The sequence below is a fragment of the Trachinotus anak genome, unplaced genomic scaffold (genome assembly GCF_046630095.1).
Source record: "Trachinotus anak isolate AG129_WGS33_773 ecotype Australia unplaced genomic scaffold, CSIRO_AGI_Tana_v1 ptg000010l, whole genome shotgun sequence".
NCBI classification, from domain to species: Eukaryota; Metazoa; Chordata; class Actinopteri; order Carangiformes; family Carangidae; genus Trachinotus; species Trachinotus anak.
In genome coordinates, this window is record NW_027273861.1 from 26899069 (window position 1) to 26922134 (window position 23066).

At 39.2% G+C, this 23066-nt stretch overlaps 2 protein-coding genes across 3 annotated transcripts; one reads left to right on the forward strand and one right to left on the reverse strand.

Annotated features, from left to right (window-relative positions):
• Positions 1–1587: 1587 nt before the first annotated feature.
• LOC139626220 (fibronectin type III domain-containing protein 7-like) lies at positions 1588–11054 on the reverse strand. Of its 2 annotated transcripts, XM_071486496.1 has the most exons (14): positions 10903–11054; positions 10696–10711; positions 10279–10539; positions 9496–9756; positions 8401–8661; positions 7549–7812; positions 6351–6605; positions 5989–6246; positions 4723–4977; positions 3871–4125; positions 3435–3695; positions 3236–3265; positions 2832–2869; positions 1588–2378 (listed from the first exon to the last, which is right to left on the reverse strand). In XM_071486496.1, the coding sequence occupies exons 1-13, from the start codon at positions 10945–10947 to the stop codon at positions 2838–2840; spliced, it is 2454 nt and encodes an 817-aa protein (XP_071342597.1). In that variant the 5' UTR covers positions 10948–11054; the 3' UTR covers positions 1588–2378; positions 2832–2837. The 2 variants fall into 2 exon arrangements, with proteins under 2 accessions (XP_071342597.1, XP_071342598.1); XM_071486497.1 differs by lacking the exons at positions 10696–10711; positions 10903–11054 and adding an exon at positions 9984–10042 and having other exon boundaries at positions 10279–10400.
• Positions 11055–11793: 739 nt separating this feature from the next.
• stxbp3 (syntaxin binding protein 3) lies at positions 11794–21814 on the forward strand. Its single transcript, XM_071486498.1, has 19 exons — positions 11794–11897; positions 13285–13334; positions 13570–13651; positions 13783–13859; positions 14013–14085; positions 14198–14298; positions 14709–14854; positions 15791–15884; positions 16219–16343; positions 16473–16571; positions 16669–16726; positions 16828–16893; positions 17285–17365; positions 17604–17739; positions 18122–18228; positions 18393–18491; positions 19887–19972; positions 20592–20740; positions 21092–21814. The coding sequence occupies exons 1-19, from the start codon at positions 11852–11854 to the stop codon at positions 21193–21195; spliced, it is 1779 nt and encodes a 592-aa protein (XP_071342599.1). The 5' UTR covers positions 11794–11851; the 3' UTR covers positions 21196–21814.
• The last annotated feature ends 1252 nt before the right edge of the window (positions 21815–23066 follow it).

Here is a 23066-nt window from a genome sequence, read left to right on the forward strand (position 1 = left end):
GGAGGGGTATTGAGTTTGTTGTGATCTCCAGTCTCACCACTAGATGTCACTAAATCTTACATGTCAGTCCTTTAAAGGAAAAATGCTCTGAAATAACCAGACATATTTAAATTATCAGGGTTGCATTAGCTCAGTTTAAAGGCTAATGATGTGATTATTATTATTATTACTATTATAAGTGTTTCAATATTGTCATTCACATGAGCTCCAGGAAACTGCAGTCTGAACAGCAAACTCCTTGCTGACTTGACTTTTGTCATCATTTCTGGGAGGTGTATACCGATGCCTAGTAAGAACTAAATATCAATGTGTGGATCAAGATAATTGTCATAGGTAAAATCTTTGAAACACGTTTTGCTCTGCATCATGGTGAGGATATGCATATAAATTCCTATATAGAGTCTAAACACCAAACATGGGATAAAATAGTTTTCAATATATTTCTTAATAGTAGTGGTCCTCAGAAGACATGGTAAGAAGGGTTAAGCTGCAAGCAACATTTATCTTGAATTTTAATACTTTTGATTGTCTCTCAATATATTTTATGAAGAGATTTTTTTAGGTGCTGCTTGTTATTAGACTGCACAAACCAAAAAGTGATTTTAACGTCAGTAATAACTAATGTCCAGTTTCTTGTCTGACTTCTTTGATTGTATGAACATTAAACATGGCGTTCCTCAAGGCTCCATTCTTAGACCTCTGACATATGCTCTCTAAAAGATACATTTATTAGGCGGCACAAAGTCACTTCAGTCAATATGCAGATGACGTTCTACTATAGACTGTTTTTCTCAATAGATGAGTGTAATTCCGCAAGTTTAATTTATTTATAATGTATGTTGCATTTACTGCAATTGAAAAAGGGTAGAATGTAAACTTTGCTGACTGAACCTGAAAGAACGACACTAAAAAACGTATTTACCTTCATTATCTTTTTAATAACACTCTTCCATAACACTGAAAACTGTGAGGGATCCCCCCTAATAATGTGAATGAATGATACCCCACATCTATTGAATAACTTTGCTTCATACTTTTTTACAGTATGTGCATTATACAGTTTCCCACAGTGGGTATTACTATTAAGTTTAGGCACAGGTTTGGAGATTTGGGGTGTTGCTAATATCCCAATGGTTTGTTTGGTTTTGCTGTGACAGTTCTGTAGATTTTTTATTGTGAATCATTTCAGGTCATTTATTCAAATCTGATTGGTTGTTTCCTCACTTAACCATGAGCAGGCTTGCATCAGGTGATAGTGGGCAACGCCTTCCCATCTCGGTGTCTGATGTCTGAGCAGACAGAAAAGTTATGAGAGGATAAATTACAGAGGTGAGAAGCAAAAGGTCAAATATAAACATACAGCCAGGCCTTTGCTTCCATCATAGGAGAAAGAAGTGAGGACAGGATTGTGCACAAGGTGAGATCTCCTTTGTAATCATTTTTCCTTATATATAAATACTGATCAATGATGGCAGATACCTCAGGGGAGATTTGACACAAACATTGTGACTGTGACTTCAACGCTTGGTGTCATATATTGTAAAGTTTATGTCAATGTGCAAAACAAACCACAAAACACACAAACAATGCTGGGAACTTCTTTATTATCAGAAATATGCGTCAGGTTCACACAACCACAGTGACACATATTCCAAAATGTTTAATTCATCCTGAGAACAAGCAGCAGCACGTTGAAGAAGCTGGAGGCACAGATCATCAGGAGGCTTCCTACTTAGGGCTGGAGCTATGAAATTTATTTTAATTTGGTAATTTCTCAAATGAATATTTCTTAAAATGAAATGGGCCAAAAGGTTTCATGTATGATGTCAAATGTTCTGTTCAGACACTGCTATTGACTTGCTTATTGATTTTTGTCAATTAGATCATTCATTTGTAGTTTTTTAATCCAATAACTTTGGAATAAGATCAATTTGCAATTACTCAAAATTAGACCATCACAACTTCATCAGTAAAGCATGTAAATTTAGGTTTGTTTGTTTGTGGATAAAGTGTTTTATCATAAGAAGCCTTTTCACTTTTACCAATTTCATACCATAATCTGCAGCAAACAAACGTTCTTCACTTGTCCTTGTTTTTCTCTACTGTAAGTACTTGATCATGTCTGTCGGGGCACAATAATGTATTTTCTTGGCCATGATACTGAGCATGAACATTATTTAAAGACAGTTTCATAATATCTCAAACATTTATATTATCATCATTTTATATCATGGCCAACATACAGGCACGTTTACTTGGTTAACAGTTGTTCTTTCATTTATTTATCAGATTGGCTTCATCTTCTTGACCAAGGATGAAGCAGGAGGAAGGGGAGGATGAAGAAGTTGGAAGTGTTTGTTGTTTCTGTGGTGAAGAAGCTGTGAAGACAAAACAACAGATATTACCTTAAGTTTTCTGGATTTTTACGTTTATTGTAGGACAGTTACTCAAATTTGACATATTATACGAGCAGAGCATAAAATAAGTTTCAGTGTGGTCAGCAGAGGGAGACAGCAACCTACAGCTGAAGGACACAGTTTTAAAATTACAACACTTACTTCACAGTTCTTATTTTAAACCATGAAAAAAAAGATGGAACATGTGCCTTATGTCTTGTCTGTGTTTTCTTAACATAAAATTGTGTTTTCATAAAACCTCACCTCAAAAACATCATAAAATCATATGTTTTCAGTTTATTGTTCATAAAAAAAATAATCCAAGGAAGTGTAATTTCTTCAACTCCACAAAACTTCACACTTTCTCTCTGAAATCAGCCACAAGGTTTTTACTGTCAATTTCCATCACTCATCATGAGCTAAATATTTACTTACCATATGCTAGTCCGCGCTTCTCTTCCCTCTGTAAATGACTGAACAGATTGAAGTGATATTAGAAAAATCAGCTATCTGCAGGTGGTATCTCCTCTTCTAAAAGGTTTTGCACAATATTCTCTCATAAAGTATTGAAAACCATTGATTTCAGTGATCTAAAGTTTATACTATCAAATAAGTCAGTCTATTCATTCTATTACATGATGTTTCTGTATTATATACATATTATTCTTATATATATATATGTCTGTATATATCTGCATTTGCTGCTTTCTGCACTTCTGGTTAGATGTCATACTGCATTTCGAGGTACCTGTATTATGGGAATTGACAATAAAGTTAAATCTAATCCAGTCTAATCAAATCTAAATTTACATAAAAGTTCAACATGGTGACATACTCACCTGTGCCAACGCTGCTGTCTGAGCAAGTGACTACAAGAGCAGAAACACAACAAAAAGTCAGATTTGGTCAAAATGTTGTCATCCATGTTCAAGTTCTTTACGACCAAAGTGTAGTATTACACATTTGTATCATAAAACATCATGAAATATCTATTATTGAGATACGTATATGTGTCTTCACCAGACATTCCTGTCATACCTGAGTACAGTCTCTGGGGGCAGAACAGCACTTTGCTGCCCTCTGGTGTGAGCGGCGCCACCACTACATGATAGATGTCCCCGCACTGGATGTTGCCAACATCACAGCTGTTTTCCCCGGGGGATGCGGTGCATGTGTAGTTGTTGCTGCTGCCCACCATCTCTGTGACGTAGCCGTGGCTGCTGCCAGAGCTGCGCCAGTACACCCGCAGGGAGTTACCTGCCATCTTGTAGAGCTTGACACCTGAGGGACAGCAGGCACCTACGGGCGAGAGAGCGGTCATCAAGTGATGTGTCTGTTGTGGCTTTGTTCCCTCAAAAATGACCAGCATTGTTATTCTGTGAGGACAAGGTGTCATTTAAAGTTAACTGCTTAAAAACCATTTTTTGGTTTTGGGCTGTCTTCCTTCTCATTGGTGGAAAACATCCTCACTCACTGGACGAGAAGCCCTGATAGGTGCAGTTGGTGCTGCGCCCGCTGTGGCTGAACGCCTCCATGGTGACGGTGTAGTTCGTCCCACAGGTGATGCATCCCATGAGGCAGTGGGAGTCCTCGGTGTGGCAGCGGGCATGACCACGCGGCGATGTCAGAGAGGTGATGAATGAACGCGCCCCTTTGGCGTGAGACCACGAGACGTTGGTCATTGCCTGAGTCACCTGAGCCACTGTGAGATTCACCGGGCAACAGGGTTCTGGAAAAGAAGATGATATATGTGGATGTTAAGGCTGTAATGTTTCTTTTTATGTAAGAACAATGTCTGCATCTGAATTTGGATTATATCCTGAGAGGATGTGGTTTATAACTGAAGTTGTAAGAAATGGTCTAAATCAGCTTCAATTTCTGAATTAAACGGTTTTCAATGGCCTATTTACACTCCTCATACATATATCCATAGGTTTACCATAGGTCAAATAACATTTCATGTTATGTTCCATGTACCTGAATCAATGTAATAAAATATTTTTGAACCCCACCATCAAAAAAATAAAAGTTAAGTCTTAAGCTGTCAAAATAAAAGCTGCAAATCTATTAATGGTTCCTTGAATGGAAGAGATTAGTGGAACATGTCAGATGTTGCATGACTTTCTTTAAAAGTGGAGTGTAAATACAGGGAGGAGGCCCAGATGGACATAAAATTGATCTTAAGTGTCGAAGATATTGAGAAAAACAAGTCATAATACTTGATCCCACTGCTTTTTAAAGGAGATTTTGCAGCGAGGGGAGGTTAAAACACATTTTGTCTGCACTCTTTAATTGAACGGATCAGTGTGAACCTTGGGCTACTCGCCTGTCTCCAGAGAGTCAGAGTAGCTGGGTAAACTCTGGCCAGCGGCGCTGCTCGCTGTGACGGTGACTTCATAGGTGGAGCCACAGGGAAGCTCAGTGATGTCACAGCTGTTTCCAGCGGTGGTGCAGGTGTGTTCGCCGCCATCTCCCATCGCGCTCACAGTGTAGGTAGCAGCCCTGTTGCTCGCCTCCCAGCTGACACTGACACAGGAGGAGTTTTTCGGGTTCAGCATCAGATTCATTGGCATGCAGGGAGCTGATGGGAGACGAAGGAGAGCAGTAATTAAAAGCTGACTGAGTTTACTGAGTATGTTCATCCAAAGCAATTACAGTCATTCAAAATTATCAAGTTCTGGTCATTTAAAGAAGCAGTACATCAATCATACAGTTATTTAAACAAAACATACAAGCTTTTATTATCCACACTTTTTTTTTTTTTTTTTTTTACAAAGCTCACTGGTCACTTTATTAGGCACACATGTGCAGTCTTATGCAATCCAACACAACAGCTCTGCCACAAGGTCTACTTTAAGGAAGCTTTTATATACATCAGTGAGTGGTGGTGTTGTCCTGGACTGCATCATATTGAAAGGTGTTTCTAATGGTGTTGTGTTCATCCCATTTACATTCATGAGAGGGGCAGAATATCAGAAACACCTCTGAATACAGTGCAGACCATCACCCTCTACAACCTCAGTAATAACCATAAAGTAGAATCACCACCTTTCTGACAGTGTCAATAGAAACAATCATTTTTGAACTTTATTTTGTAAAAATAAAAAATAAGAATTCACAGCAGAGCTGTTGTATTGTAATGCATTAGACTGCACAGGTGTACCTAACAAAGTGGCCAGTGTGTGTGTGACTCTTCCTAATGTTGTACTTTATACATAAAATGTAATAACCCCAAGTTTTTGCCTCATATCAGTATGAAGTATTTTGTGAAAGTTTTTATTAATTAATCCTTCTGACAGAGGAAATATTTTTAGCTTTAATGGAGATGAAACTTGAAACAAACGTGTTTTATTTCAGACACAATTTGTGTTTTAATAAATATGGTCAAGCATTTCTATTGTCCTCCATATTGAAATTAATGCAAAGTTTCTAATAGGATAAAGATTTTGCTGCATTTTTTAAATCATTTTATGTGAAATTCAGGAAACAAAAAAGTAGTTGGCCGCAGTGCAACTGTACAAGACAGATAAACAGAACTTAACTGAAGTGGATATTTGCTGAATACATGCACATATGTAAAGCAGTTTTCTACCTGTGTCTCTGGTGTGAGCTTTGCATGCACGGTTGCATCCGCTGATTTCATTGCAGGGTGTCACCACAACGCTATAGGCACTGTCACAGCTGAGGTCAGACAGCGCGCACACCGGGGCCGTGTCGTTACACAGAATGACCTCTGAACTGTCCGCAGCCTGAGTCTGGTACAGCTCTGCCCCCCGTGAAGCTGTCCACGTGATCTCCAGCGTGTCAGTGCTCACCAAGGAGACGGATACACCCTCTGGACAACAGGGCACTGAAAGATGCAGGTGATACACAGGTAAACACACACAAACATGAAATTATGATGCACAGGAAGAGAAGAAAATCATAAAACATGTCAACTCTGCTGCCACTTACAGGTGGTGTAGTTGAGAGTGTTTCCTGGAGGACTGACGCCGGCCTGGTTGAATGCGAGCACAGACATCAGGTATGTGTAGCCACACTGGCAGTGGTAGGTACAGTTGTTGCTGGTGGTGTTACAGGTCTCTTCGCCACCATCACCTCTCTTGATGAAGGCCACGTAGCTGTCAGCGTGAGGCACCGTGTCCCACCTCAGCGTGCAGTTTCCTTCTGTCGACTCCACAAGATCCAGAGACTCTGGGGGACACGGGACTGACAGCACAGGACAGCAGGGAGTTTAGGTGCTTTCAGAGTTGCCTTTGTTTTTGCTGATGCTGAAGTGTAGTATGTTTTTTTTTTGTTTGACCACAAAGAGGTGGTAGGTAGGTTATTTATTTAGTGAAACTATGATGGTAAAATAAACTAATGGCTGTCTCATAGGTAAATCTAAACTGTGCACAGACTGCTGCAGCTGTTAGAGATGCAGAACTTTTTTTTTTCCACATCTTATGTCTGTGCAGTTTCCAGAGATCCATAGATTTATTACAACACTCAAACTGAATATCTGCAGATCTGCTTAACAAAACCATTTTGCAGACTGGTCAAAACACTGCCCCATTGTGCTACTAGTAGTAAAAAAAGAAATCTTCTCAGGGTAACTTTAACTGTGTGCACTGCAATTATCTCTGATGTAAAATTGAGCTCTAAAATACTCAGATTTTTGGCTACATTTGAAAGGCTGTTTTTTTATTTCATACCTATTACATTTACTATTAAAGGCTAAACAAGATTTTTGGTAGCAGGCATGAGTCATATGGATAAAATCATTAGCTGTTTGGTGGAATTTTGTTTCATGATAGCAATATCTAGGGTAATAATAATGAAATATCTGGTAATTAATAGATAAAATAACCAGATGTGAATGAGTTAAACACCTGACAAGTCAGTGTACTGTATATCAACATGCTGATGCAAAAGTACTGTAAATCTTCATTTAATCTAGAGCTTTTTCCAGAAAAACGCCTGCTCTTTGATTTTCCACCACATCTAATAAAACCTTGGTGGAAACATCATCTATCTGTTTCTATTGTGTCTGTTGTCTCTATCATCTCTCAGCCCCATTTGATCCAACTCAAATCTGTGTAACATTAATGTCAAAATCAATATCAGGTAAGAACAATAACAGCAAACAAACCACATTAGCTCTACGACTTACAGGTGATGAAGACGTTGGGGCTGGAGGGGAAGCTGGGCCCGGCCTCGTTTGAGGCGGTGACCTGGATAACGTGTATCTCTCCACAGCCCACTGGAGACAGGGTACAGGAGGTGGACGTGGAATTACAGGTGAGGTTGTGGTCACTTGTCACAAAATACTCAAAGGATCCATAAACCTCTGGATCGAGCTCCCAGGCCACAGAGAGTCCGGCCACGTCGTTACTCATCACCACAGAGACATTGACAGAAGATGGTGTTGGAGGTCCTGTTGAAAGACAAACATACAGAACACACACAAACACCAACACGGTCAAAAACATATGTAGATACAGTCTTATATACTTGATACTACTGTGAATCTAGACACTGTGTTATTAAAGTATTCTATGTAAGGATGAATTGATCAATTTAAGATGTAGGCAATAATGTGATAAACTACGATGAATAAATAGTATTTGTTTACTTTTATTTTGAGCCTCTGTGTGTAAGATTTATTTATAATTGCAGCACCTTTCCTCTGATGGTGTGTGTCTTTATCCTGAAAAAAACTGGTGCAATCTACATTTGCTCTGAGCCAATTAATGCTCAATATCCTCAATGTGTCTGTTTTGATATTATCACTAGGAGGCGCCAAAGTTTTCTAATATGACACAAAGTTAAACTTTAAATGCAGAACTTTTCCTGTAATTAAGCATTTTTCCTGGGGCTCAAAGCCAATAAGCTACTTTCTATGATAAAATGGGAAAAAGAATGAATTAATGGTATTTAGAAAATAGATGTTTGTTTACTTTGTGTTGGTGATGTGATGCATCATGTGGTGCAGTTTGAAAACACACACAAAGTGCGTCCTTACGTGTTGTCTGGTTGATGTGCAAACTGCCCTCTCCCTTTCGGCCCTCAGGGTCCCAGGCGAATCCCTTGATGATGTAGAGTGAGCCAGCATCCAGGCCGGAGATGGTCAGATTGGTGTCAGAGGTGTTGTGCTTCATGTTGGTGTTTGAACCAAACTTGTATACAGACAGGGTGTACTGGACAGCGTGAGCAACGGGGGCCCAGGATATAATGATGCTATCGTTGCTAGGAGAGGAGGTGGAGAGCTGAGGAGGAGGCAACACTGTGGACGAGAGGAAAGTAAATAAAATTGTATCTAACATATTAAATTTACCTTTACTCACTGGGCAGACATTTAACATATGTGCATAGCAAGTTAAAAACTATATGTAGAATAGACATTTCTTTTCCCAACCTCTTTGTACTTTTTCTTTGTCTGCTGTAACATGAATTTGACACCATTAGAGTCTTATGTCGACTTAGCTTAAATTTATTTTTTAGATAGAGAGCGAGATCAGGTACTCTCAAAGGAGAGGAGTTTGGAGTGAGATATGAAGTGACCTTTGTCCCTGAAATAAGATGAAATTCTCAGATCCATACTGTCAAACTGTAAAAAAAAAAGTGGTGAAACTGCTCGTTGCATGTTTTTTTAGTCCATCAGGATCAGATTTTCCCCTGGAGGCAGAAGTGGAGGTGAGAGGTGACAGCTATGTACTCACGATGAGGTCAGGTCTTTGTGTATTCGACATAGAAGGGTCAGGTATAGTTTTCAGGCCCTGAGGGAGGCTGATGCATTTCTTGGGTAAGACAAACCTGGATTTGCACAAACACTGAAAGCGCATTTTTCTATAGACGATGCATGTACGTTCTCTCACAGAGCCGTATATAAAGGCTCTGGTATGGGACAATGAGGCAGATCAAGTGACTTCTGCAGGGCACGAGGAGTGATGACAAAAGTGCTCAGTGTTTCTTATTGAATGTGTGACTCATTTCCACACATAAACCAGCCCTGGGGTGTTATTTTCCCCCATTTCTGAAGTTTTGTTCCCCAACAGTGGAAGAGAACAAATGTGAAACTCCAACACACAAATGAAGATAATGCGAGAAACACCAGTACCTGTCTTTGCAGTCACAGGAAGAGACGGCTGGCTGCGGCCCCCACTGTTCACAGCCATGATGCTGAGCGTGTACTCAGTGTACGGTGTGAGGGACTGAATCTCAGTGGGGGACGAAGACACTGTGTCCTCTCTGAAAAAGCCACTGGAGTCCTGGATGCGTATGATGTAGTGAGTCGCTCCCGTAATCAAGGTGAACTCCGCCATCAAGGTCCTGCTGTCCTTTGGCTTCACTGTCTGGACGGGATCCATCGTCTCAGGGGCTAAAGACAGTCACAGTCAGTTCAGATCAGTAATGACTCCCAACAAGAGGACACTTATTGTAAGATTCAACTACAAATAGCAACATTTTGGTAGTTGGATGCAAGGACTGACCTCCGCATGATCTCCCACGGTGACAGCAGAATTTAGGGGTTAATTAATAAGAATCATCATTATGTCTGTTTTTTAAGAGATTTTCATAATTGAAGGCTACTGGTATCTAAGTTACCTTTACTCTCTGGTCATCTGCTCAGTGTATGTTGGCAACTGCCCACCACCAGCCTGCAGCTTTTAAAGTAACATTTAGGTGTTTAAAAACACTTTATATTATTACGCTGGATCCACTCTAACTTTTTCCACACTTCCTTCTATATTTTGTAAATTGATTGAAATTTTATAAGTAATTTAAAACAAAGCAAAAGACACACAACACCAGAATATGCACTAAAAAATATCTTGTTTTTGAAATAGAAAACCAAATATAAGTAAGACATTCTGTTATTGAGTGCAGGTTGAGAGCTCACCTGTTGAGGACTCAGCAGTAGCAGTGCTCAGTGTTGTTTGGGAATTGTCCAGAGCTTCAACTGTGAAGACATAGTTAATGCGTGGGGACAGAGAGTTGATGGAGCCCATCACCGTGTTTGGACCAAACTGGGCAAAAGCAATGGGGTTGCTTGGTGAGCTTTTGGGAGCAACGGAGATCTTGTATGAGCTGGCTCCAGAGTGCCTGGTCCATCTGAGAGTTACAGTCTTGGATGTTGTTGAGAACACAGATACTTGGATAGCTGATGAGAGAGATCAAAGAAAAGGAGCTCATTATGGCACATGCTTATCGCTCTGAGACATGGATTGTTTTACACATACAAGTATAATACAGTATCATATATGACAGTGATAAAACATCTGCAGTGGGATATATGTTAAAAGAGAACATGCAATACCTGATCCAGTTGCAGCCTGCAAATATAGATGAGAAAATATCATTAACAATAGTATTATGTATTTATATAAAAGTTATTACTAACTTGGTAACCACTTTGAATGCTATTTTTCCATTACATTGTGCTCTTCCCTTTCTTCAACAAAGTGTTTGTGCCTCAATTTGAAATGAGCTGTTGATGACAACAAACTTGATTTCTTTACTGTACCTGTGAGTATATGCCCAGCAAAACAAAAATCCCGAACCACTTCATGGTGCCCAGTCTTCACGTCTGTCTTTGGAAACACTCCTTTCACTTTTTCTCACAGTTCGCAGCTTCTGATTGTTTTAATGCTTCACTCTTAACTGTTTTACTTTTTCTTAAACATATGTGGTGTCTGTGTTACTTAAAATACCTGCATCTGGCTCCTCCCACTGGGAGCAAATATCCAATCATAGTGAACCAGAGATGTATAACTTGGGGCAAGTGCAGGTTGAATAGCATGAGAAGGAAACACCTTTGTAGCTACTGGCATGATATTCTATACTCAATGACATAGACGCAAAAAATACAGGGTTTGGTAAAAGAATTGGATTTCCCCTACCGAGCACTGCTTTTCACACTGATGTGTGGAAGAATTGAATACATTCTTTAAAATTTGTAATTAGTTTTCATGATTTTAGAAGCCCATTAGTGCCAGATGTCACTAAACACTTAATACAAACAGGCTGTAGGGTACACACATCCCAAAAACTTTTAAAGGTGCCGAAAAAAAAACAAGAAAAACAACCAAAAACCTTTAAGTGAAAATCATAAAATCATCTAGGAGACACAATTATAAACACTAAAAGTTATAAAATTGTACGAGTCATCCCTGACTATTCCATACATTTGAGTACGAAGACTCTAAATTTTGTCATAATTTTGACTTATTGTCTCATATCTCTGACTTACCATGGATATTTGTTATTTTTAATGACTTAATTCTTAATTCTTCTTAATTCATAGATAGATAGATAGATAGATAGGTAGGTAGATAGATAGATAGACGTAATACGCATTAAAAACAAAAACAAACAAAAAAACTACAACAACGGTCCGTCGCGTACTTGTTGACGCGGTTGACGTCAGAGTCCGAGGACACGGGACAGGAAGAGGCGCGGAGGAAAAAGAAAAGATGGCAGCGGGTCCAGAACACGGGCTGAAAAGGATTGTTTGGAAAAGTAAGTTCAACCCAGTGACAGAAAGTTTACTGTACATGTGAAACGGCCGTAACACCTCGTTTTCACGAGTTAAAGGGTTAACAAGTAACTACGTTCTGTTTTTACTGACAGTTTCTTCCTCTGTGACTTTGCATCTTGGAGTGACAGTGAACGCAGTTTGTCATTTGCAGTTGTTTTTCCGTCAACGGAAGTTTTTAAGTGTGTTTTGAAGGAGAGACTCGACGGGACTGTGACTGCAGAAGACACCCGGGTTAACACCTGGAGCTGTTGTTGTCTCGTAATGTTACCGGTGGTGGCACTTTTAGCTTTTAGCTCAACACCGATTCCTGTCAAACCGACTCAGACCTAACGTCAACTAATGTCGAGGTCTGTTTCCTCTGCAACCAGCGTCTGTGTTTCCCCTGGCGTTGTCCTCTTTGTCAAGGCTTTACTTCATCATCTGGGTCTACATAAATAATAAATCCAGAACAGGAAGTGGAGGATTAACTAACACTATGCCTTGCAGAATGTCTTTGTCGAAATCTACTTTCAGGCCTAATTTACTGTTTAGATTATGTTGAATTCGTTTGTTGTTAAGATGTGTTTTATCATTCATTTTTTCTGTCTGTTAACACACAGAAATAAGGTCGTGTTATTCAAAAAACTACTAACTTTCTCAAATAATGGATTGTTTAGTGGATATAATAATAATAATATGATAATAATAAGGTGTATTTACGTTGTGCTTCACAGAGGAAAGCAAAGATTGAAACAGAAACACACATCACTGACAAAAAAGAAAGCACAGCTCAAAAACTCAAGTGGTATTAAAGTCCAATAAAAGCCTTTTTTAAAGATAATGTTTTAAAATAAGTCACTGATTAGGTCAGCCTCAGGTCCTCAGGCAGGACCCTGACGACAAAACCCACTCAACTTAAGTTTCGCGCTGGGACTTAGGAACAGAGCCCAGTCTGAGGAATGTTTTTCATATAAAAATATTCACTCTCAAACAATTAATGAATTACAAACCTCATTGCCAATTGATTTTTTTCCGCCAACAAATCAGTTAAGTAACTAGTAACTTCAGATCTACAGTACTGGTTGATTTCTGTGTGACAGGGAATATAGTGTATAATGGGGTTCATCATAGGTTAATCCAGCCATGAGTTTAAGACTGGGTGGGGTTAAGAACTTGGGTGGAGGTTTGAGTAAGGGAAAACATAATATAGCACTCAGTTGTTTTGCCATTAGGTAACATCCAGCTACAACAATTTCTGAAGCAGAAAGAAGTAAATACAGTTTGAAAGAGGGGATTACTAAGCACTGACTTAGTCACAAAGTAACAATAGCTTTTTTCCTGGTTTTAGTCATGTTGTTTTTCATGATTCATGTTCTGTGTCACTTACAGGAATAAAAGACACAATTATTACAGACTGCAGGAAATCTGAAATATGGAAGGTAGGACAACCCTCAGTGCAGCGTCCTGTGATTTTAATTGCATGGACAGTTTCCACATTAAAGATCCACCTTTTTTTCATGATTGATTTGACTGATGCACTGTGACTCCAAACAGAATTTATAATTTCTCAGTTTGACAGTGCTGTTTCTTTTAATATGGAGCTCTATAGCCCAGCAGCAAATTCCAGTGTAATACAAGATTTGACTGACTGCTACTGATGTATCTTCTTCACAGATATTGATTCTGGATCCTTTCACCACCAAGCTTCTCTCATCATGCTGCAAAATGTCCGATCTGATGACAGAGAAAATAACAAGTAGGCCACGTTTCCATAACAGTGAAGCACTTATTTTTACATCATACTGGTAAAAGGCTGAATAACTGATGACTCTGTGTGGATGTCTGCAGCTACTCTGTCAAAGTAAACATGTTGTTTTAAATATCTAGTTGTGGAGGATCTGTTCAAAAGCAGAGAGCCTGTCCTAGAAATGAAGGCCATCTACTTCATGTCACCAACCGCAAAGGTTAGTCATTATACTCCTGTAACTGTCATCTTGCATTTGGATCTGGGTTTTTTCATTTCTTTAAAACTGTTGTTTATTCTGATGGTGTTTACAGTTTCACTTCAGCAAAACTGTTTTCTGTTGTAATTTCTGAAATTACCTTTCATTTTATAGTGTGTCGACGCCTTTATTGCGGATTTCAAGCACAAACCCAAGTATAAAGCAGCATATGTTTATTTCACTGACTGTAAGTAACAGAAAGCCTTTTTAACTAACATGATCAACATGATATTTATAGTTTTTTATTTGGGTTTTTTTTGGTAGTTTATATGCAAACTAAAAATATTTTGGTCCCATAGACTGTCCTGACGACCTGTTCAACAATATGAAGCTGCACTGTGCAAAATACATACGCGTGTGTAAGGAAATCAACATCTCCTTCATGCCACAGGAGGCTCAAGTGAGTGGTTGCAGTGTGTGTTCTTTTAGGTTCTTTTGAAATGCTCCATTTCCTCTTTATGTGCAGATTCTGTGCTCACTTGTTAACTGAGGGAAAATTCCCCTGAAAGACATGTTGTTGCTGGGAGGACCTTTAATGGGTGTTGGCTGTTTTAAGCTGTGGTGTAATAATTTTACAAAATTAATATTTTCCTAGTAACTAGCCGTTTTCTTTGAGATTTTTACAAATTAAAATTCCTATTTATGTCTGCTAACATGTAGGCATTCAATTCTGGAGTCAGAACATTATTAGAGACTAAAAAGATCCACATGCTGCTTTATTATTTGATTACATGCACATTGTTCACTTAAACAATAGTTTTTTGTGATTTTTTTTTTTTTTTTTACACTGGTGTGTTAAACGGTTTTCAGGTGTTCACATGTGAAAATCCGAGGGCTTTCAAAAGCATCTACAGTCCAAACAGTCAGGACAAAAAGAAGACACTGGAGACACTCGCAGACCAGCTCGTCACACTCTGTGCCACGTTGGATGAGTACCCAGGGATCAGATACAAGAAGTAAGCCAGAGAAGATTTAGTTTCTCAGCTTAGAGCACACCTCAACGCCCGAGCACAGTGAGACCTTTTATGAGAAAAACTTAACTGAGACCATAGAATGTGTTACCTAACTGCTTAGAGCAGGGTTACACTACAAAAGAACTAGTTGGTACAAGGTGTTGTCCGACCTCATCAGGAATTAAATGAGTTTCTACCTGTTCTACTCAGCCACAATGCAAGGTGGAGTAAAAATATCACAGAGAAGGGGGAGAGATGTTGTTTAAATATGGGGATAGCAGTGCATATTTTCACACTATCTCGACTGGAAAGCATTAATATTGTTGTCAGAAAACGCCACAGACTGTATATGAAAAAACACCTCAGTTTTTATAAATTCCACCCAACTTAACAGAGACGGCTCAGTCTAACTAATTCAATGTTTATTGAACATTCACTCAGAGTCGGCTCCAAAGTGATTGAGAAGAAGAATTTTTTTGATCTGGCTGCAAAAAAAAGCCACCAGGCTAATGGGGGTCATAGTGCACTCAGTGCACTACTAGCCTAAATAGCTAATGTACAGATTTTTTTTTTCTCTGTGACCAAGTGATTGGTGGAAGAGCAGGTATGACTTCAAACAATAAAAGCCCTATAACCTTTAGTTATTTAAATAATATTTGATTTTCTTTGGATATATCTCTGCATTCACCTTTGCATGCATGAACAGGTTAAATTTTCATGCATTTATTTCCTTGGTACAAGCAAGTTTTGTTCATTAAAATTTGCTTCATCGGCACAAAGTGAAAACACTCTGTCTAGGATAATCAGCGTTTTTCTCCAAAGCCAGTTTGATGTCTGGTATCTTACAAGAGCTTTATTAACTAACACTGGTATCAGTGCAACCTCTATGTATTAATGTGACTGTGATAACTCATGGAAAGTGATTTATATCATAACTAGAGACAGCAACATGGAGAACGCCAAGACCCTGGCAGAGCTGGTGGACAGCAAACTGGCCGTACACTACGAGCTGGATGACAGTGGCAAGAAAAAGGTGAGACTCCTGCTGAACAATGAATGTTGACAGAATAAACAAGGTCTTAGACCAAGGAGTAAATGGAAACATGGAAATACAGGGTTTTTATCCCCCACTGTCAGCTTATCAGAAGGTATCGTGTAAAAGACAAAACTATTCCCTCTTTTGCCTCAAGCGGATTAAAGTGTTGTTGCCCTTCACTAGAAATTTGAAAAGGGAAAAGTTTGCAGTTGCTTGGTAGCTGCTGAGTAGTATTGCAGAAAGTGAGGACAAAGGTCACTGTCAAGATTTTATGAAAAAAATGCATTGTTATATTTCATGTTTTTATTTGTATATTTCCTCCTATCACCAGGGAAAGACCCAGGCCCAGCTGCTGATAGTGGAGAGAGGTTTTGACCCCGTCAGCCCCATCCTGCACGAGCTCACCTACCAGGCCATGGCCTATGACCTTATTGATATCCATTACGACACCTACAAGTAATTTTTTTACAAGCTTTTCTCACTCTATTTCACTATATTCACGCTTATACATAATATACCCATATGACCGACAAACTGTTTTTCAAATGTAGACAATACACTTTATCTGGTTATTTTTGTGGTCAGGTACAAGTCTAAAGATGGCGCAGAGAAGCAGGCCCTGCTGAATGAGGACGACATGCTTTGGGTGAAGCTGAGGCACAAGCACATTGCTGAGGTCTCAGAGTAAGTGTGTAATATCTGAGGAATGGGTGTGTCCCCTTCTTGTCTTCCTCACCCCAACAATGACCCTTTTTTATTTTGTTTTTAAACTTAACAATAGACAAATTCCCAAAATGATGAAGGAAATATCTGCTAGCAAGAAACAGCCAGATGGGAAGGTACAGTGCTTATGTGTTGCCATGATCTCTAGAACTGTGTATTCATGTGTATATTAAAAATGAATTCCTTGAGCAATCACTTCATTTCATTTTCCTTCTAGATCACAATAAGTAATTTGGCCCAAATGATGAAGAAGATGCCTGCATTCCGTAAACAGATGGCAGAGGTATGACGTGTCAATATCTCTAAGACCTTGCAACCACTTGTAACCACAGGGTTGAATGGGCAACATTTTTTTCAGGGGCAACATTTGGGATCTGACATGCCACAACATAAGGACATATGCAATATGTAATCTAACTCTAATATTATTTGCTTCCTTGTAGTAATTATAGAGCTAAGTGATCATTATGTTGTGGTTGGGCGTGGTGCTTTAAAAGCCTGTCATCAAGTGTGCTTGACTTAAGCATGTTTTTAGCAGCAAGTTATAACTTCTGCTTTCTGTGATAGGTGTCTTTGTTTATCATTTTAGTGAATCATTTTGAAACTCTGGTGACAATAAGTAGACATCATTCTGGTCACACTGTATTTCACCTTTCTCTGCGTTTGAATTCTAGAAAACCATTCATCTGCAGCTGGCTGAGGACTGTATGCAGCAATACTCGAACAACGTGGAGAAACTCTGCAAAGCTGAACAGGTCCGTTGTCTGTTTTTGGTGGTGCCAATAATTTTTACCACTCACTGAGTAAGTCAGTGAGTGGGCAGTTGTTTATTGAGTAATGCTCACATTTTACAGGTAAAAAGCTTCATAACTGCAAGCACTGACGAGTTTAGCAATACATAATTTCCAGTTTGACCTCTGACCCTCTAAGGAGAGACTCGATAGAAGTGTGATAGTTTTCAAAGTTAAACTATGTTTTTTTTACTCCATGTAGGACCTTGCAGTCGGGGCAGACATGGAAGGAGTGAAGGTTAAAGATCCCATGAGGACCCTGCTGCCTGTGCTGCTCCACCCATACAGCACCCACGACAAGATCAGAGCTGTGCTGCTCTACATCTTCAGCCTCAATGGTACAGCAGACTGGTCCCCTTTCACTGTCTGTGCATTAACAGGCTATTATGTAGTCTTTGCTTTGTAGGGATATATTCCCAGGGACCACTCAGAGTGCAGACTATCAGAGAGACACAGAGCACTACTGCAGTGAGACTCAGTCAGTCAGCCAGGGTATAAATTGTGGAGGTGTCCTTTCATCAAGACATCCTCTTGTGACTAAACTTTTCAAGTTTAGATTAATAGTGAATTCCTTTCAAAAACAACTGTAAAATGAACCTAAAATCTAGAATTTCCCACGATCCAAGATTCTCGTGGCCAGTTATTGGACTAAGATGATACAGCCCTAATAAACGATTGTAGATTCTCTCACTGGTTTGTTTGTTGAATGTGTGCAAACAGGAACAACAGATGAGAACTTGAACAAACTCATCCAACACGTAAAGATTGAGGATGAACGAGAATTTATCTTGAACTGGAAAGAACTGGGCGTCCCTATCATCACATCGGTATGTGGAGAAGAGGAAAAGATTGATGGTTTTGATGTGTTTGATTGCTATTGATGATGATGAGTTTTTTTTTTTTTAATCCTTTGTGTCATCGTGTTCTCATCTTGTTCTATCATGAGCCCTAACTCAGTCCTGCTTATTGTTTCATGTACTTTTGTTTCTAGCCTAGTATCTTCTCTCGCAAACCAACCAGACGGGATCGTTCCCAGGAGCAGACGTACAACCTTTCCAGATGGACTCCTGTCATAAAAGATGTGATGGAGGTCAGTGAAGGGAGATTATCATACTATATAATATATGTATTATATTATTTTTTTATATATGGATGATTATTTATTCTGTCAGTAGTTACCGTTTTTGCTTGATCAAACAGCATTTATACCTTTTTTTTTTTAATTTTAGTTACATACAGCTCTGTGAATAAATATTATCTTTTGCTTTGGTTAACAGAAAGTGTAGTTACTATGGATACCTTAATGAATGAAGTGGCATAACACCAGAATAAAAAATGATTGGGTGCAGCTAGGAAACAGTGACTTAAAGTGGGTCTAGATAGGATGCAGGATAGGAAGGGAAAAGAAGAGGAGTCAGACATAATGTAAGTTATGTTTTTACAAATCATACCTGCAGCTGGATCTAGGTCACTGTGCTATCCCACTTCCCTCTGAATGGAATTCGTGAGAAAAATGATGAACAGAAGTGTGAAAGCACAACAAAAGGAGGTTATCAGATTCGGGTCATCCGATCGGCAGTGTTACTTACAGTATACTGAATGTTTGTGTTGTTTTGTTGTTCTGCTTTATCCATTTGTAAAAGACGGCATCTTAGCATCTCTAAGGCAGAATAAAGCACCACTTGTGTGTTGATCCCTTGGGGTGATCGTTCTCTTTCAGCAGCTTCCCTTTGTACTAATCCTTAAATGCTTTTATTGTACGTGAAATGTGTCCCATGTAAGAGGTTTTTATAATAAGGTGAGATTATATTTTATGTGAACACAGAGGCAGGATGTCACAGTCACCTGCTGCCTTGTTAAAGTTTGTATTGTAAAAAGAATCATATTGAACATGCGGTTCTCTCATTTACCTTTTCACTCTGTCCTGTGATGAAGTTTGCTTGTGGCTGTTTGTTTTGAATCCAGTAAGTTAAATGAGCTGAAAGCCATAAGACATGGAGGGAATAATATGTTTTTATTATTTTAAACTCTGCTGTTAAGTCCAGTTCTCAGAAGTGGACGAGGAACCAAGACGCAGCGATACTCCAGTGACCCTTGGTCATAAACTTAAGTTATTTCTAAACTCAGCAATTTACTGAAACTCAGTTCTGTAATTGTACAATTCAATTCTGTAATTCTGTAATTAAACAGAACTTAGATTCCAAATGTTGACAAATGAAGCCTGATGAACACGTAAAAGGAGAGAGAAGTAAAATCTTAAATCTGTGGCTCACCAGTTTGTTTTGTAAATTGGATTTGTATGCCCTAATTTTTATGTACAATCTTATTTGCTTCTCTGCTGATTAGCTCTGCTCAGTGTAAATGATGTGATGTGGGTCTTCTACTTGAGGTAGTTTCACAAATGATGTTTTAAGTCATTAGAATGAAAGGTCAAAGTAAAAGACAAATGACAGATAAATGAAAGATGTGTTTGTATTTTTGTCAGGATGCTGTGGAGAACAAACTGGACACCAGAGACTGGCCCCACCAGTCTGAGTGTCCTGCTGCCTGGAATGGCTCCGGGGCAGTCAGGTGGGTTTCTGTGGTTGATCACAGTAGAACTGTAAGTTGCTGGATGTAATTCTGCTAGAGATGTTCTGATTGGCCTTTTTTTTTTAAGTGTTGATCCCAATCACAAACTTAAGATCAAACACGCACAGATTATGTGAAAGCCAACACTTGTATCAAAGTGTTACATACTACATATTTTCCAAGTTTAAACATGGCTTTTACTTTATCTTCATATTCTTTATATCACCAACTACACTAAAGAAATAGGCAGCTGTGTTTTCATTTACATCTGAGGAAAATGCAGGACAAACAATCCTCGGGACATGGACACACTGAATGTCCCCATTTGATTTTACAGACAAATGTAGACAGTGAGAGGATGATGAGTTAGCGCCCTCCAGTGATAATTTGTGATACTGCATTCAGCTCTAGCTTTATATTGGGATGATATTGTGGGAATGTTTGAAGTGTCTCTGTCTGCTTTTGTGATCTAGTCTTAGTTTTGATTATCTGTCCATCAGTCGTTTCCTGTCTTTCTTGCCAGGATGTTGATTTTCTGGATTCTCTCCATGATTTGGACATGTAGCCACCAGCCTTTTTGAATTTATCTTAGTGAATCCATCTGTGCTCTGCTCCACAGCGCCCGTCAGAAGCACAAAGCCAGCGCTCAGGACGAGCGCCGGAGCGGCTCTCGTCTCATCATCTTTGTTATTGGAGGAATCTGCCACTCTGAGATGCGCTGTGCCTACGAGGTCACCCAGGCGGTCAAATCCTGCGAGGTCATCATAGGTGAGCATTAATATAAGATTACGCAGGTTACAGGTTAAATCAATCAATCATTGAAGTACTTGCAACACTTTGACTTCACTTTATATCTCATGGTAAGTTTGTACTCCGTTAATATGGAAGGAAAATCTCTGTAGCTCTTAATAAACCTGGTTGGCAATAGGACTGATTTGTCGACTCACTGAGTTGTGGCCATTTAAATAAACTGAAGGGGGCTCAGATACTGTGGAACAGTCACTTCCTGTTTTTATTTCCAGCTGTTCCAGCTGCACCCACTGCTGGAGCTGGTCAGAAACATGTCAGGGTTTTATGCTCTCATTCGGGACCTAATTGTTCTTTATACTTTGATTCCAGGGTCCTCTCACATTTTGACCCCCACCAGTCTCCTGGACGACATCAAGGCCCTGAGCAAAGGCCCCATGGAGACTTTCACAATAGAGGAGAGGAGCAATGCCTGAGAAGTCTGACCCTCCATTTAACAACCTCCCCAAACCCCTACATCATCTCCCTACATCTCATATCACCCTGCATAGTGCACTCGACTTCCTGAATGGAAGACTGAAGGGAATTCACCTTACACTCATCTTTATGTTTTAATAGTCTTTTCAAACTTAATGCACATTTGCCGTAGGTATGAGGACAAATTCTCTTCTAAGCAGATTTCCTTATTGAAAAGCTGAGTGTGGTCTGCTCATGGTGTTTATACATAGCTTGATGTTGCCATTGATGATTATAGATCATATTAAAAGTAAATCGACCTCATCCTACTAAGAGTTCTTTAAGAAAAAAAAAAATCTGCCTTTGCCTTTTGCCTTTGTCCTTAAGAAAATACTGGTGGTGTTACGTGTTGACAGACCTGACAAACTGTCAGAGACAGAATGGATGGAGGGAATTAGCACAAAGCTAATGTATATACTTGTATGTAAGCACTGAGTCCCTGCTCTCCCTATTTGACTATTTCAGTCGCTGCTGTTTATAAACACTTAATGTAATTTTGCAGAGTGTTTTTAACATAGAATATTTTGTTTTTTTCCTGTATTGAACAACTGACTAATAAATGGATGACGTGGTTCAGAATTTGTCAAAGCTACAGTAATGTTGCCTTCTTTGTTGACAGGGAAGGAGTTAAAAATATCAACTGTATGTTAGATAGTTAAAGAATAATTTCTGTAGCTTCACTTTTTTTAGTAATAGTGGTGCCCCAGACCTGAAGCAGAGATGTGTTAAAAACAGTTATGGAGGGTGGGCGTTAATGTGTTTTGTGGGGAGTTAAATCCTCAAAATAAATGTTTTGCTTGCATTTATGGCAGAGCCAAAGGGCGGGACACAGATCATGACATGATTTCCTGTGATTCTTAAGACACACAAACACGATACTTTTGAAGGTATCGTGTTTGTGGGAAGGAGAACATTTCAGAGCTCATCAGATGTTATTAAACTAGAGGACAGGGCAGCTCTTTTACACTGAGCATTAAATCAGAATTGTATCAAATTAATTTTTTTGTCCACCTGTAGCAATAAAACAATAACTTTATTAGCAGATTTATTTTAATACACATTTTATTCTGACTCCTGTATGTTTTTTTTCTAAACATAATTACAATAAAGGGGGGTAATTAAGCACTGAGGTTGTGTCTCAGGAATATGTCCTAATTGCTGCTGAACAAATGCTGTAATGTAGCCTAAAACGATAAATACATAAAATAAGAGAGATGACAGCCTGTCTGATGACTGGTCCTGGCCGCAGCATGTTAACAGGATGCAGGAGCTCTGACTGTGGGGATCACTGCAGACTTTCCATCATTTTCATGTTTTCACAGCTGCACTAATGCATGTTAAAAGTTTCGGCTACTTCTTGGGCCTATTTTATGACACTTGAGCAACAATTATCCGAGGTAGGAAATATTAAAGGCGCAATATCTATCAGAAAGAGCTCCATCATCGACCACCGCCAAACTCCCCCAACATAGGCTGAAACCGAGCACAGCAGTGTCAGTTACAGGAAGAAGTGTCAGGTAACACACTGTATGAATGCACACACTCACAGGGTGGTCCTGCTTCACTGGCCCTATACAGAGGGATACTTACCTTTAACAAGGTGACCCTGCACTCTGACCCTTTCACTCTCCTCTCCCAATTAGCCCACTCTACTTCCTTAACAAACTTTTACAGATGAAGCTCTGTTTGTGAGAAACCTACTGCAAAATGTGTGAATGCTTAATTTCTAATCTATAAATAAATCAGCAACCTGCTGTTAAAGCTGCTCTAATCTGAAAACCCCTTATTTCTTAGGCTGCATCACCAACTAAGCAAAGAGTGCAACTGCCCA